Genomic DNA, 15,525 nt, shown 5'->3' with positions numbered 1-15,525 from the left:
TTGAATACAAGTATATATTGATGCTGTTTACATATAGAAGTAAAAACTCATGGTATAACAGTGTATTCACATTGAATACAAGTATATTCCATGCAGTTTACATATAAGGAAGTAAAAACTCATGGTATAACAGTGTATTCACATTGAATACAAGTATATTTGATGCTGTTTACATATAGAAGTAAAAACTCATGGTATAACAGTGTATTCACATTGAATACAAGTATATTCCATGCAGTTTACATATAGAAGTAAAAACTCATGGTATAACAGTGTATTCACATTGAATACAAGTATATTTGATGCTGTTTACATATAGAAGTAAAAAACTCATGGTATAACAGTGTATTCACATTGAATACAAAGTATATTTGATGCTGTTTACATATAGAAGTAAAAACTCATGGTATAACAGTGTATTCCAACATTGAATACAAGTATATTTGATGCTGTTTACATATAGAAGTAAAAACTCATGGTATAACAGTGTATTCACATTGAATACAAGTATATTCCATGCTGTTTACATATAGAAGTAAAAACTCATGGTATAACAGTGTATTCACATTGAATACAAGTATATTCCATGCAGTTTACATATAGAAGTAAAAACTCATGGTATAACAGTGTATTCACATTGAATACAAGTATATTCCATGCAGTTTACATATAAATAAAAAACTCATGGTATAACAGTGTATTCACATTGAATACAAGTATATTCCATGCAGTTTACATATAGAAGTAAAAACTCATGGTATAACAGTGTATTCACATTGAATACAAGTATATCCATGCAGTTTACATATAGAAGTAAAAACTCATGGTATAACAGTGTATTCACATTGAATACAAGTATATTCCATGCAGTTTACATATAGAAGTAAAAACTCATGGTATAACAGTGTATTCACATTGAATACAAGTATATTCCATGCAGTTTACATATAGAAGTAAAAACTCATGGTATAACAGTGTATTCACATTGAATACAAGTATATTTGATGCTGTTTACATATAGAAGTAAAAACTCATGGTATAACAGTGTATTCACATTGAATACAAGTATATTTGATTGCTGTTTACATCATATAAGTAAAAACTCATGGTATAACAGTGTATTCACATTAAATACAAGTATATTTGATGCTGTTTACATATAGAAGTAAAAACTCATGGTATAAACAGTGTATTCACATTGAATACAAGTATATTCCATGCAGTTTAACATATAGAAGTAAAAACTCATGGTATAACAGTGTATTCACATTGAATACAAGTATATTCCATGCAGTTTACATATAGAAGTAAAAACTCATGGTATAACAGTGTATTCACATTGAATACAAGTATATTCCATGCAGTTTACATATAGAAAAAAACTCATGATATAACAGTGTATTCACATTGAATACAAGTATATTTGATGCTGTTTACATATAGAAGTAAAAACTCATGGTATAACAGTGTATTCACATTGAATACAAGTATATTTGATGCTGTTTACATATAGAAGTAAAAACTCATGGTATAACAGTGTATTCACATTGAATACAAAGTATATTTGATGCTGTTTACATATAGAAGTAAAAACTCATGGTATAACAGTGTATTCACATTGAATACAAGTATATTCCATGCAGTTTACATATAGAAGTAAAAACTCATGGTATAACAGTGTATTCACATTGAATACAAGTATATTCCATGCAGTTTATCATATAGAAGTAAAAACTCATGGTATAACAGTGTATTCACATTGAATACAAGTATATTCCATGCAGTTTACATATAAAGTAAAAACTCATGGTATAACAGTGTATTCACATTGAATACAAGTATATTCCATGCAGTTTACATATAGAAGTAAAAACTCATGGTATAACAGTGTATTCACATTGAATACAAGTATATTTGCATGCTGTTTACATATAGAAGTAAAAACTCATGGTATAACAGTGTATTCACATTGAATACAAGTATATTTGATGCTGGTTTACATATAGAAGTAAAAACTCATGGTATAACAGTGTATTCACATTGAATACAAGTATATTCCATGCAGTTTACATATAGAAGTAAAAACTCATGGTATAACAGTGTATTCACATTGAATACAAGTATATTTGATGCCTTTTTACATATAAGAAGTAAAAACTCATGGTATAACAGTGTATTCACATTGAATACAAGTATATTCCATGCAGTTTACATATAAGAAAAAAACTCATGGTATAACAGTGTATTCACATTGAATACAAGTATATTTGATGCTGTTTACATATAGAAGTAAAAACTCATGGTATAACAGTGTATTCACATTGAATACAAGTATATTTGATGCTGTTTACATATAGAAGTAAAAACTCATGGTATAACAGTGTATTCCCATTGAATACAAGTATATTTGATGCTGTTTACATATAGAAGTAAAAACTCATGGTATAACAGTGTATTCACATTGAATACAAGTATATTCCATGCTGTTTACATATAGAAGTAAAAACTCATGGTATAACAGTGTATTCACATTGAATATAAGTATATTCCATGCAGTTTACATATAGAAGTAAAAACTCATGGTATAACAGTGTATTCACATTGAATACAAGTATATTCCATGCAGTTTACATATAGAAGTAAAAACTCATGATAAAACAGTGTATTCACATTGAATACAAGTATATTCCATGCAGTTTACATATAGAAGTAAAAACTCATGGTATAACAGTGTATTCACATTGAATACAAGTATATTCACTTGCAGTTTACATATAGAAGTAAAAACTCATGGTATAACAGTGTATTCAACAATTGAAACAAGTATATTCCATGCAGTTTACATATAGAAGTAAAAACTCATGGTATAACAGTGTATTCACATTGAATACAAGTATATTCCTTGCAGTTTACATATAGAAGTAAAAACTCATGGTATAACAGTGTATTCACATTGAATACAAGTATATTCCATGCAGTTTACATATAGAAGTAAAAACTCATGGTATAACAGTGTATTCACATTGAATACAAGTATATTCCATGCAGTTTACATATAGAAGTAAAAACTCATGGTATAACAGTGTATTCACATTGAATACAAGTATATTCCATGCAGTTTACATATAGAAGTAAAAACTCATGGTATAACAGTGTATTCACATTGAATACAAGTATATATTGCATGCTGTTTACATATAGAAGTAAAAACTCATGGTATAACAGTGTAATTCACATTGAATACAAGTTCCATGCAGCTGTTTACATATAGAAGTAAAAACTCATGGTATAACAGTGTATTCACATTGAATACAAGTATATTCCATGCAGTTTACATATAGAAGTAAAAACTCATGGTATAACAGTGTATTCACATTGAATACAAGTATATTCCATGCAGTTTACATATAGAAGTAAAAACTCATGGTATAACAGTGTATTCACATTGAATACAAGTATATTCCATGCAGTTTACATATATAAGTAAAAACTCATGGTATAACAGTGTATTCACATTGAATACAAGTATATTTGATGCTGTTTACATATAGAAGTAAAAACTCATGGTATAACAGTGTATTCACATTGAATACAAGTATATTTCATGCTGTTTACATATAGAAGTAAAAACTCATGGTATAACAGTGTATTCACATTGAATACAAGTATATATTGCATGCTGTTTACATATAGAAGTAAAAACTCATGGTATAACAGTGTATTCACATTGAATACAAGTATATTCCATGCAGTTTACATATAGAAGTAAAAACTCATGAGTATAACAGTGTATTCACATTGAATACAAGTATATTTGATGCTGTTTACATATAGAAGTAAAAACTCATGGTATAACAGTGTATTCACATTGAATACAAGTATATTCCATGCAGTTTACATATAGAAGTAAAAACTCATGGTATAACAGTGTATTCACATTGAATACAAGTATATTCCATGCAGTTTACATATAGAAGTAAAAACTCATGGTATAACAGTGTATTCACATTGAATACAAGTATATTCCTTTGGCAGTTTACATATAGAAGTAAAAACTCATGGTATAACAGTGTATTCACATTGAATACAAGTATATTCCATGCAGTTTACATATAGAAGTAAAAACTCATTGTATAACAGTGTATTCACATTGAATACAAGTATATTTGATGCTGTTTACATATAGAAGTAAAAACTCATGGTATAACAGTGTATTCACATTGAATACAAGTATATTCGATGCTGTTTACATATAGAAGTAAAAACTCATGGTATAACAGTGTATTCACATTGAATACAAGTATATTCCATGCAGTTTACATATAGAAGTAAAAACTCATGGTATAAACGAGTGTATTCACATTGAATACAAGTATATTCCATGCAGTTTACATATAGAAGTAAAAACTCATGGTATAACAGTGTATTCACATTGAATACAAGAATATATTGCATGCTGTTTACATATAGAAGTAAAAACTCATGGTATAACAGTGTATTCACATTGAATACAAGTATATTTGATGCTGTTTACATATAGAAGTAAAAACTCATGGTATAACAGTGTATTCACATTGAATACAAGTATATTTGATGCTGTTTACATATAGAAGTAAAAACTCATGGTATAACAGTGTATTCACATTGAATACAAGTATATTTGATGCTGTTTACATAGAAGTAAAAAAAACTCATGGTATAACAGTGTATTCACATTGAATACAAGTATATTCCATGCAGTTTACATATAGAAGTAAAAACTCATGGTATAACAGTGTATTCACATTGAATACAAGTATATTCCATGCAGTTTACATATAGAAGTAAAAACTCATGGTATAACAGTGTATTCACATTGAATACAAGTATATTCCATGCAGTTTACATATAGAAGTAAAAACTCATGGTATAACAGTGTATTCACATTGAATACAAGTATATTTTATGCAGTTTACATATAGAAGTAAAAACTCATGGTATAACAGTGTATTCACATTGAATACAAGTATATTTGATGCTGTTTACATATAGAATAAAAACTCATGGTATAACAGTGTATTCACATTGAATACAAGTATATTCCATGCAGTTTACATATAGAAGTAAAAACTCATGGTATAACAGTGTATTCACATTGAATACAAGTATATTCGATGCTGTTTACATATAGAAGTAAAAACTCATGGTATAACAGTGTATTCACATTGAATACAAGTATATTCCATGCAGTTTACATATAGAAGTAAAAACTCATGGTATAACAGTGTATTCACATTGAATACAAGTATATTCCATGCAGTTTACATATATAAAGTAAAAACTCATGGTATAACAGTGTATTCACATTGAATACAAGTATATTCCATGCAGTTTACATATAGAAGTAAAAACTCATGGTATAACAGTGTATTCACATTGAATACAAGTATATTCCATGCAGTTTACATATAGAAGTAAAAACTCATGGTATAACAGTGTATTCACATTGAATACAAGTATATTCGATGCTGTTTACATATAGAAGTAAAAACTCATGGTAGTAACAGTGTATTCACATTGAATACAAGTATATTTGATGCTGTTTACATATAGAAGTAAAAACTCATGGTATAACAGTGTATTCACATTGAATACAAGTATATTCCATGCAGTTTACATATAGAAGTAAAAACTCATGGTATAACAGTGTATTCACATTGAATACAAGTATATTTGATGCTGTTTACATATAGAAGTAAAAACTCATGGTATAACAGTGTATTCACATTGAATACAAGTATATTCCATGCAGTTTACATATAGAAGTAAAAACTCATGGTATAACAGTGTATTCACATTGAATACAAGTATATTCCATGCAGTTTACATATAGAAGTAAAAACTCATGGTATAACAGTGTATTCACATTGAATACAAGTATATTCCATGCAGTTTACATATAGAAGTAAAAACTCATGGTATAACAGTGTATTCACATTGAATACAAGTATATTTGATGCTGTTTACATATAGAAGTAAAAACTCATGGTATAACAGTGTTATTCACATTGAATACAAGTATATTTTCCATGCAGTTTACATATAGAAGTAAAAACTCATGGTATAACAGTGTATTCACATTGAATACAAGTATATTTGATGCTGTTTACATATAGAAGTAAAAACTCATGGTATAACAGTGTATTCACATTGAATACAAGTATATTCCATGCAGTTTACATATAGAAGTAAAAACTCATGGTATAACAGTGTATTCACATTGAATACAAGTATATTCCATGCAGTTTACATATAGAAGTAAAAACTCATGGTATAACAGTGTATTCACATTGAATACAAGTATATTCCATGCAGTTTACATATAGAAGTAAAAACTCATGGTATAACAGTGTATTCACATTGAATACAAGTATATTCCGATGCAGTTTACATATAGAAGTAAAAACTCATGGTATAACAGTGTATTCACATTGAATACAAGTATATTCCATGCAGTTTACATATAGAAGTAAAAACTCATGGTATAACAGTGTATTCACATTGAATACAAGTATATTTGATGCTGTTTACATATAGAAGTAAAAACTCATGGTATAACAGTGTATTCACATTGAATACAAGTATATTCCATGCAGTTTACATATAGAAGTAAAAACTCATGGTATAACAGTGTATTCACATTGAATACAAGTATATTCCATGCAGTTTACATATAGAAGTAAAAACTCATGGTATAACAGTGTATTCACATTGAATACAAGTATATTTGATGCAGTTTACATATAGAAGTAAAAACTCATGGTATAACAGTGTATTCACATTGAATACAAGTATATTTGATGCTGTTTACATATAGAAGTAAAAACTCATGGTATAACAGTGTATTTCACATTGAATACAAGTATATTCCATGCAGTTTACATATAGAAGTAAAAACTCATGGTATTACAGTGTATTCACATTGAATACAAGTATATTTGATGCTGTTTACAATATAGAACTAAAAACTCATGGTATAACAGTGTATTCACATTGAATACAAGTATATTCCATGCAGTTTACATATAGAAGTAAAAACTCATGGTATAACAGTGTATTCACATTGAATACAAGTATATTCCATGCTGTTTACATATAGAAGTAAAAACTCATGGTATAACAGTGTATTCACATTGAATACAAGTATATTTGATGCTGTTTACATATAGAAGTAAAAACTCATGGTATAACAGTGTATTCACATTGAATACAAGTATATTCCATGCAGTTTACATATAGAAGTAAAAACTCATGGTATAACAGTGTATTTACATTGAATACAAGTATATTCCATGCAGTTTACATATAGAAGTAAAAACTCATGGTATAACAGTGTATTCACATTGAATACAAGTATATTTGATGCTGTTTACATATAGAAGTAAAAACTCATGGTATAACAGTGTATTCACATTGAATACAAGTATATTTGATGCTGTTTACATATAGAAGTAAAAACTCATGGTATAACAGTGTATTCACATTGAATACAAGTATATTCCATGCAGTTTACATATAGAAGTAAAAACTCATGGTATAACAGTGTATTCACATTGAATACAATTATATTCCATAAAGTTTACTGTCTGAAATAACTTCAGAACATTGAAAAACTAAATTTGTGTTGATGAGAACTTTCTTTATTTTCTTAGTTTGAGCTCTTTCGCTCACTCCGGTTGTCGAACAACTGAGTGGGGGAACTCTGCACAGAAGGGCGGAGGGTATACAAAAAATTGCGAATTTGACCTGAGGGGGAACAAACAAGTTAAGACTTGTCCATTGTCCACTGTCCATACTAAAACAGAAGGGGATAGGACAAATATGAGAGGGGGAAAACATTCATGGGTCGGAAATTTCCGACATACACCCGGCCGGAAATTACTCTTCGTCTTCTTGTATGGTGTCCATACGCGCCATCAATCTGATATTCTTTACGGCTTGTCGTGCTGCTTCGCGCTGGATTTTTCCGAGTTTGGGCTGCTTTTCTTCACTATCTGGAACTGCTGGCACCGACCTGCTTCCCTGGTTATCAAGAACTTCTTCCGTTGGTTCCCATACTTCTAAAGGGTACAGCTTGTTGATGGGACGATTTGTTTTTCCGTTTGCTGTTCGAATTTCAGCTGACCGGACTAAGCCGTCAGCACCTCGATTTAGCTGTTGTACAACTGCAAGCTTCCATTGCGATCTTTTTTCATCCGTATGGATTTGTACCACATCGCCAATCTTAATGATTTCTTCAATAGGACCTCTAGTCTTTTGGTGGTGTTCTCGCAGGGACGGAAGGTATACCGTGTTCCAGCTGCGCCAAAAGGAACGTAGGACATTTTGAGTCTTGAGATACGATTTCAAAAGGATTAGCTGATCTTGAGGTTTTCCATAGCTTGGATCTTCGTTCTCTTCTTCTGCTTCGTAGTGAAAGGGTAGAGTCAAGAGACGCCGGCCGTAGAGAAGGTGCGAAGGTGTAAGCGGGTCGAAACTATCGATATTTGTAGGGACGCGCGTTAACGGACGGTCGTTTAATATTGCTTCGATTTGGGCGATGATAGTTTGTAATTGAATAAAACGAAGTTTTGTTTTCCCAACCATCTTCCTGAGTGACGTTTTCGTTAGTGCGATGAGCCGCTCCCACCATCCGCCATACCAAGGAGCACGTTTTGGAATAAACTTCCAAGTTGTTCTCATATTGGCCAACTCCTTCGTGACATCCGGATGACTGAACAGCTTCACTAAAATGTTCGATACACTAAGGAACGTTGTGGCATTGTCTGAGTAAATCAAACGCGGAATCGGATGGTGGCCCGTAAATCGACGCATCGCATCAATGAAAGATCCAGCGGTCATATCTTCAACTGCCTCTAGATGAATTGCTCGCGTGGTACCGCACGTAAATAACAAAATGTACGCCGATCCTTCTCCTCCATTTTGACGAATAGGGATTGCTCCAGTATAGTCAACTCCGGTGATGGCAAATGGATAATTTTCTCTGATTCTATTTGCTGGAAGAGGAGCTGGGTCTGGCAGTCGGAATGATGGACCCGAGTCTCTTCGGCATTTAACGCATGCCCGATATACCCGTTTGATTTGAGATCTCGCCGACGGGATCCAATAGCGCTGAATTAAATGGGATAACGTCGATTCCACTCCATAGTGAAAAATTCTCTCGTGGACGGACGTGATGATTAACCGTGCCAATAGTGAGTCCTTCGGAATCAACACTGGGTGTTTCGCAGACTCCACCATAGCTGCATTTTGTAGCCTGCCCTTGCTTCTAATGATGCCCTTAGTGTCCAGAAAAAGATCCAGTTGTGAAACCAAGGCTGGTCTCCATGATTTTTTCTTTGCTTTCAAATAATCCAACTCTTTTAGCAAATGTTTTTTCTGGAACGCACGGATCCAAACATCTTCCGCTTCCTGTAGCTCACTTGTTTTTAATGGTTGGCGGTTCCATAGATTTCGATTGGGATCCTTTAGTCGGAGATTTGCCAATAAACGAAACACTCGTGCAGTCACTCTTAGCAACATTTCCCAACTGTATTTATTCGGTTCAATCACTTGAAAAATGTCTTCTTCCGGAACGATTGAATGCACACTTTGAACTGCTACCTGCGTCGTTTGTGAATTCTTGAACTCGCACACTGACCATGTAGGCCATAGCTTACGTTCCACCAACCACTCAGGACCCTTTTCCCATAACTTAGACGCCTGAAATTCCTTGAGTGATGCTCCTCGAGAGAGAATGTCTGCTGGATTTTCAGCCGACGGCACATATTTCCAAGTCGCTGCACGCGTTTTATTGAACTCCCTAATTTTTTTCACTCTATTAGTAACAAATTGTCTTGGATGTCCGTCTCCCTTGGAAATCCAAAAATGGACTATTTGGCTGTCGCTCCAAAGAAAGACACGCACCTTAATTCCATTTGGCTCCAGTGCCGAAATTATATTCGACGCGATGAGTACTCCCAGATATGCTGCCATCAGTTCGGCTTCAGGAATGGATAATTCTCTTTCTCCTTCTCGCTGGCTGTTTTTTATTGGCGTTATTCTGACTTTGGCTTCGACGAAGGCTACCTCAGTCTGATGAACGAAATAGGCCACTGCACCGTACGCTCGACGACTCGCATCACAAAATACGTGCAATTCTTGGACTGCTGCTGCTGCCCCGAAGTATGATCTCCGCACCGACATTGTTTTTTCTTTCACCGCAACGACAATCGATGAGACAATTTCTCCCCATCTTTTCAAGTGTTCTTCTTCCACGGGTTCGTCTAGCTTCGCCTTTTTTATGCATAGATCTTGAATCAGAATTTTAGCGCTTGTTGCTAAGGGTGCATAAAACCCCAACGGATCATAAAATGAACCTGTTCCTTTAAGAACGTCACGTTTGGTCGTTTTCTCTGTGACGCTCGCAATGTTAGGTACCTGGACATGTAGATAATCTACGTCACGATTCCAAATAAGTCCCAGGGTTTTTGATTCGATCAAAGGATCGACCTTCCCCTCTTTTCCTAGCCTCCTTTCCACATCGCTATTGCTGAAGCCCCAAGCTTGAAGAGGAAGGTTAGCGCTACACATAATTTCATTCGCTTGACGGAAGTATTCTTCGATTTCAGTTTCACTTTCACAACCAGTTATAATGTTGTCGACGAAAACACTTTGCTGCATGTTCTTGGCAACTGCTGACGCATTTCTGTTCAAATGATGCATGATAACGGAATTCAGTATGAACGGCGATGATTTTGCTCCGAATGGAACCACTTTGAACCGATACACAACCAGAGGCGAATCGGGATTCGTTGAGTCTTCCAGCCACATCCAACGTAAAAAGTCTCGGTCGGACTCGTGAAGCTCAATATGGTGGAAGGCCTTCTCGACATCCGCTACCATACCTATCGCATGTGTTCGGAATCGTAGTAAAAGATGAATCTGATCGTTCTGTAGAGGGGCCCCAGTCTCAACACAATCATTGAAACTGACGCCATTCCAACCCTTATTCGAACAGTTGTATACGATTCGAATAGGTGTGGTTGACGATGCCTTTTTGACGAAATGATACGGGATGTAATGGCAACTTCTAGAGAGTTGCTCAGGTGGAACACGCTCGATGAACCGACTATCTAATTGTTCTTTAATTAGGGTGGCGACGACACTCAGCATTCCATCTTTATGCAGTCGTTTTATTATGGCCCTTGTCATGTTTTGAACCATTTTGTAATTGGTCGGAAGTTCTCCGTGATCCATCTTCCAAGGAAAACGAGCGATATACTGCCCATTGTTGAATTGAATAGAACGTTTTGCGTATTCGGCGGCTTCTATCATGTTTTCTTGATGTGGAAAAATACCCAATGTTTCCAACGACCACAGGTAAGAACAATCATCTGCATCGACTGCTTGAATATTGAGACTGATGGACTGAGAAGGCCTCTTCATTTTAGCACTGTTTAAGGCACCGGACACCAGATACCCCACTCTTGAATTCACTGCCGTTGGCCCTTGTCCACGCACTGGTTTGTCATCTCCGATAAAATGCCAGTAGTGATCAGCTCCGATTAAAATGTCAACTTTGAACACATTGCGTCCCGTGTAGGGGTGAGCTAGGTTAAGGTTCTTCAAGTGGGGAAGAGAATATAGTTCTTTACGGTACTTGTCGTCCAAAGGGCTAACAAGATAGTCTATCACTATAGCTCGTATGCGTACTGAAGTTCCATCGGTGACAACGATGCAAAACTCCACCACTTCGTAATATCTAGGCGTTGCAAAGGAGTTGCCGAATCCAGACGTAATTAGCAATTCTTTAGTCGTAGGATGAAGACCGAGACGTTTTGCAAAATCCCAAGTCGTCCATGTTCTTTGTGCACCTTCGTCAAACATTAAATTTGCTTTTAATTCGCCCTTAGGCGAACGAGCCTTAACGATGGCCGTTTTAAGGAAGACAAACGGGTATAGCACTACCTCACTTTGAGTTGCAACGTTCAAGGCATTCGAGTATGTATTGCGTGGCGTCTTCAATCTTTCGGTTTGAAAATGAGCGTTGGTTACCGTTGTAGGTACCGAATTTGTAGAGGTGGATCTTGTAGCATCAAATTGATGAAGGCTCGAATGATGCTTCATTTGGCAAGTCTTGCACACCACCTTGGAACGACAATCCTTTTTTTGATGTTTTGAACTTAAACAGTTATAGCATAAATGTTTCTGTAGCACAATTTTCCTTCTTTCTTCAACGGACGGAACTTGGTTGCACGAATTCGCCGAGTGTTCAGCACCACAGAACGCACAAGGAAATTGGAACTGAGGCTTCGATCCTGATACACCGTTAAACATTGTGGTCGATTGCTTTGGATTAAAGTTTCTATGCAATTGCTGATTATTCGCCGGTACTAATGAAGATTGTCCCGCCTCCATCACTCGAATCTCTCCCTTAAGAGCGTTCCGCAGTTGATCAAGTGTGAACTCGTCTTGATCATGTTGCCGGGCAACATTTTTGCGCACCTCCCCTGGAAGTTTGTCCAACAGAATGCACACTAACAAATCTCCATATGTATCTGGAGGCTTACCCAGCGACTCCAGACCTCGAACGTAAGATTCTAGCAAATCATAGAAACTTCGAAGACTCTTCAAATGGCCCTCGGGCTTCTGCAGTGTGTATAGCGCTCTCATGTAGGCGGCAATTATTTTTGGTTTTCTACCAAAACGTTCTCGAAGCAGATCCACTAAGACTGCGTAATTTTCGTTAGAAGGTGTCAATCCCGCTACAGTAACTAGCACGTTACTGTCGAGCTGACCCACCAGGTAATTAAACTTGTTAATGTTCGCAAGGGAATTGTCACTTTCGATTTCTGCATCAAAGGCTTGCCAAAATGGCTGCCACTGAAGGATGTCGCCATTGAAGCGTGGTAGGGCTATTTTGGGCCTGCTCGTGGCTCTTGAGGGCCCGTTTGGAAGTGCTGGAGTTGGATTAGGAGCGGGATTCGTTTCTTCATGATCTCGTTTCAGAGTATTGATTCTAAATTGAGCTAGTGCTCTTGCGTCTTCAATTGCGCCGTTAGTCACATCGGTCGCCTCTACTTCCGCTTGCAAATTTGCCTCGTCCGTTACCAACAAGATCTGCTGATCTAGTTCGTTTAAGGTCTCGTAACGTGCGTTGAGCTCTGCTAGTTTGCATTCTAACTCGTGAATTTTTTGGATGGGCTCCATAGTGTCATCATCAAAGATAGTACTGAGCTTGCCGGTTAAACGAGTAGCAGCACTTCTCCCTCCACGCCGTAGAGCCACTAGCCGTGTTCTTTCCGCCATTGTACAGTCAGTGAAATTTTACTTGCTTTTTGAAAACCTGTGTCGAACAGGGTTGTTGAAATCTCCTTCTAGAATGCCTTCAGCACTCGTTTCATGCGGATATCTTCGGGTGAGCACGGATGACTACGGATAAACCTACGTTGTGTTTTACTTTTTCAAAGAGTCAGCCTGTCGGTAACAGGGATGTCGGATCCGCCACGTGGTGTGACGCCAACACTCGGGAAAAGGTTTTTTGTCTGTCTTGCACAGATTCGTCGGAACCGCCACTTGCTGTGACGCCAACACCAGAATTTCAACAATCCTGGTTACGGCACCAAAATGTCTGAAATAACTTCAGAACATTGAAAAACTAAATTTGTGTTGATGAGAACTTTCTTTATTTTCTTAGTTTGAGCTCTTTCGCTCACTCCGGTTGTCGAACAACTGGTGGGGGAACTCTGCACAGAAGGGCGGAGGGTATACAAAAAATTGCGAATTTGACCTGAGGGGGAACAAACAAGTTAAGACTTGTCCATTGTCCACTGTCCATACTAAAACAGAAGGGGATAGGACAAATATGAGAGGGGGAAAACATTCATGGGTCGGAAATTTCCGACATTTACATATAGAAGTAAAAACTCATGGTATAACAGTGTATTCACATTGAATACAAGTATATTCCATGCAGTTTACATATAGAAGTAAAAACTCATGGTATAACAGTGTATTCACATTGAATACAAGTATATTTGATGCTGTTTACATATAGAAGTAAAATCTCATGGTATAACAGTGTATTCACATTGAATACAAGTATATTCCATGCAGTTTACATATAGAAGTAAAAACTCATGGTATAACAGTGTATTCACATTGAATACAAGTATATTCCATGCAGTTTACATATAGAAGTAAAAACTCATGGTATAACAGTGTATTCACATTGAATACAAGTATATTTGATGCTGTTTACATATAGAAGTAAAAACTCATGGTATAACAGTGTATTCACATTGAATACAAGTATATTTCATGCAGTTTACATATAGAAGTAAAAACTCATGGTATAACAGTGTATTCACATTGAATACAAGTATATTTGATGCTGTTTACATATAGAAGTAAAAACTCATGGTATAACAGTGTATTCACATTGAATACAAGTATATTCCATGCAGTTTACATATAGAAGTAAAAACTCATGGTATAACAGTGTATTCACATTGAATACAAGTATATTTGATGCTGTTTACATATAGAAGTAAAAACTCATGGTATAACAGTGTATTCACATTGAATACAAGTATATTCCATGCAGTTTACATATAGAAGTAAAAACTCATGGTATAACAGTGTATTCACATTGAATACAAGTATATTCGATGCTGTTTACATATAGAAGTAAAAACTCATGGTATAACAGTGTATTCACATTGAATACAAGTATATTCCATGCAGTTTACATATAGAAGTAAAAACTCATGGTATAACAGTGTATTCACATTGAATACAAGTATATTCGATGCAGTTTACATATAGAAGTAAAAACTCATGGTATAACAGTGTATTCACATTGAATACAAGTATATTCGATGCAGTTTACATATAGAAGTAAAAACTCATGGTATAACAGTGTATTCACATTGAATACAAGTATATTTGATGCTGTTTACATATAGAAGTAAAAACTCATGGTATAACAGTGTATTCACATTGAATACAAGTATATTCGATGCTGTTTACATATAGAAGTAAAAACTCATGGTATAACAGTGTATTCACATTGAATACAAGTATATTCGATGCAGTTTACATATAGAAGTAAAAACTCATGGTATAACAGTGTATTCACATTGAATACAAGTATATTTGATGCTGTTTACATATAGAAGTAAAAACTCATGGTATAACAGTGTATTCACATTGAATACAAGTATATTCCATGCAGTTTACATATAGAAGTAAAAACTCATGGTATAACAGTGTATTCACATTGAATACAAGTATATTCCATGCAGTTTACATATAGAAGTAAAAACTCATGGTATAACAGTGTATTCACATTGAATACAAGTATATTTGATGCTGTTTACATATAGAAGTAAAAACTCATGGTATAACAGTGTATTCACATTGAATACAAGTATATTTGATGCTGTTTACATATAGAAGTAAAAACTCATGGTATAACAGTGTATTCACATTGAATACAAGTAT

At 34.8% G+C, this 15,525-nt stretch overlaps 1 protein-coding gene across 1 annotated transcript; it reads right to left on the bottom strand.

The window, feature by feature from the left end:
• Positions 1-7,736: 7,736 nt before the first annotated feature.
• LOC116924469 lies at positions 7,737-13,921 on the bottom strand. Its single transcript, XM_032930992.2, has one exon. It carries the CDS (start codon positions 13,327-13,329, stop codon positions 7,918-7,920), a length of 5,412 nt encoding a protein of 1,803 aa, XP_032786883.2. The 5' UTR covers positions 13,330-13,921; the 3' UTR covers positions 7,737-7,917.
• Positions 13,922-15,525: the final 1,604 nt, after the last annotated feature.

This window comes from Daphnia magna, unplaced genomic scaffold (genome assembly GCF_020631705.1).
Source record: "Daphnia magna isolate NIES unplaced genomic scaffold, ASM2063170v1.1 Dm_contigs352, whole genome shotgun sequence".
Taxonomy (NCBI): Eukaryota; Metazoa; Arthropoda; class Branchiopoda; order Diplostraca; family Daphniidae; genus Daphnia; species Daphnia magna.
This window is presented reverse-complemented; position numbering and strand designations above follow the sequence as displayed.

Bases quoted from the DNA above. Each gene is read 5' to 3' on its own strand.
- LOC116924469 (XM_032930992.2), bottom strand. From the start codon at position 13,329: ATGGCGGAAAGAACACGGCTAGTGGCTCTACGGCGTGGAGGGAGAAGT.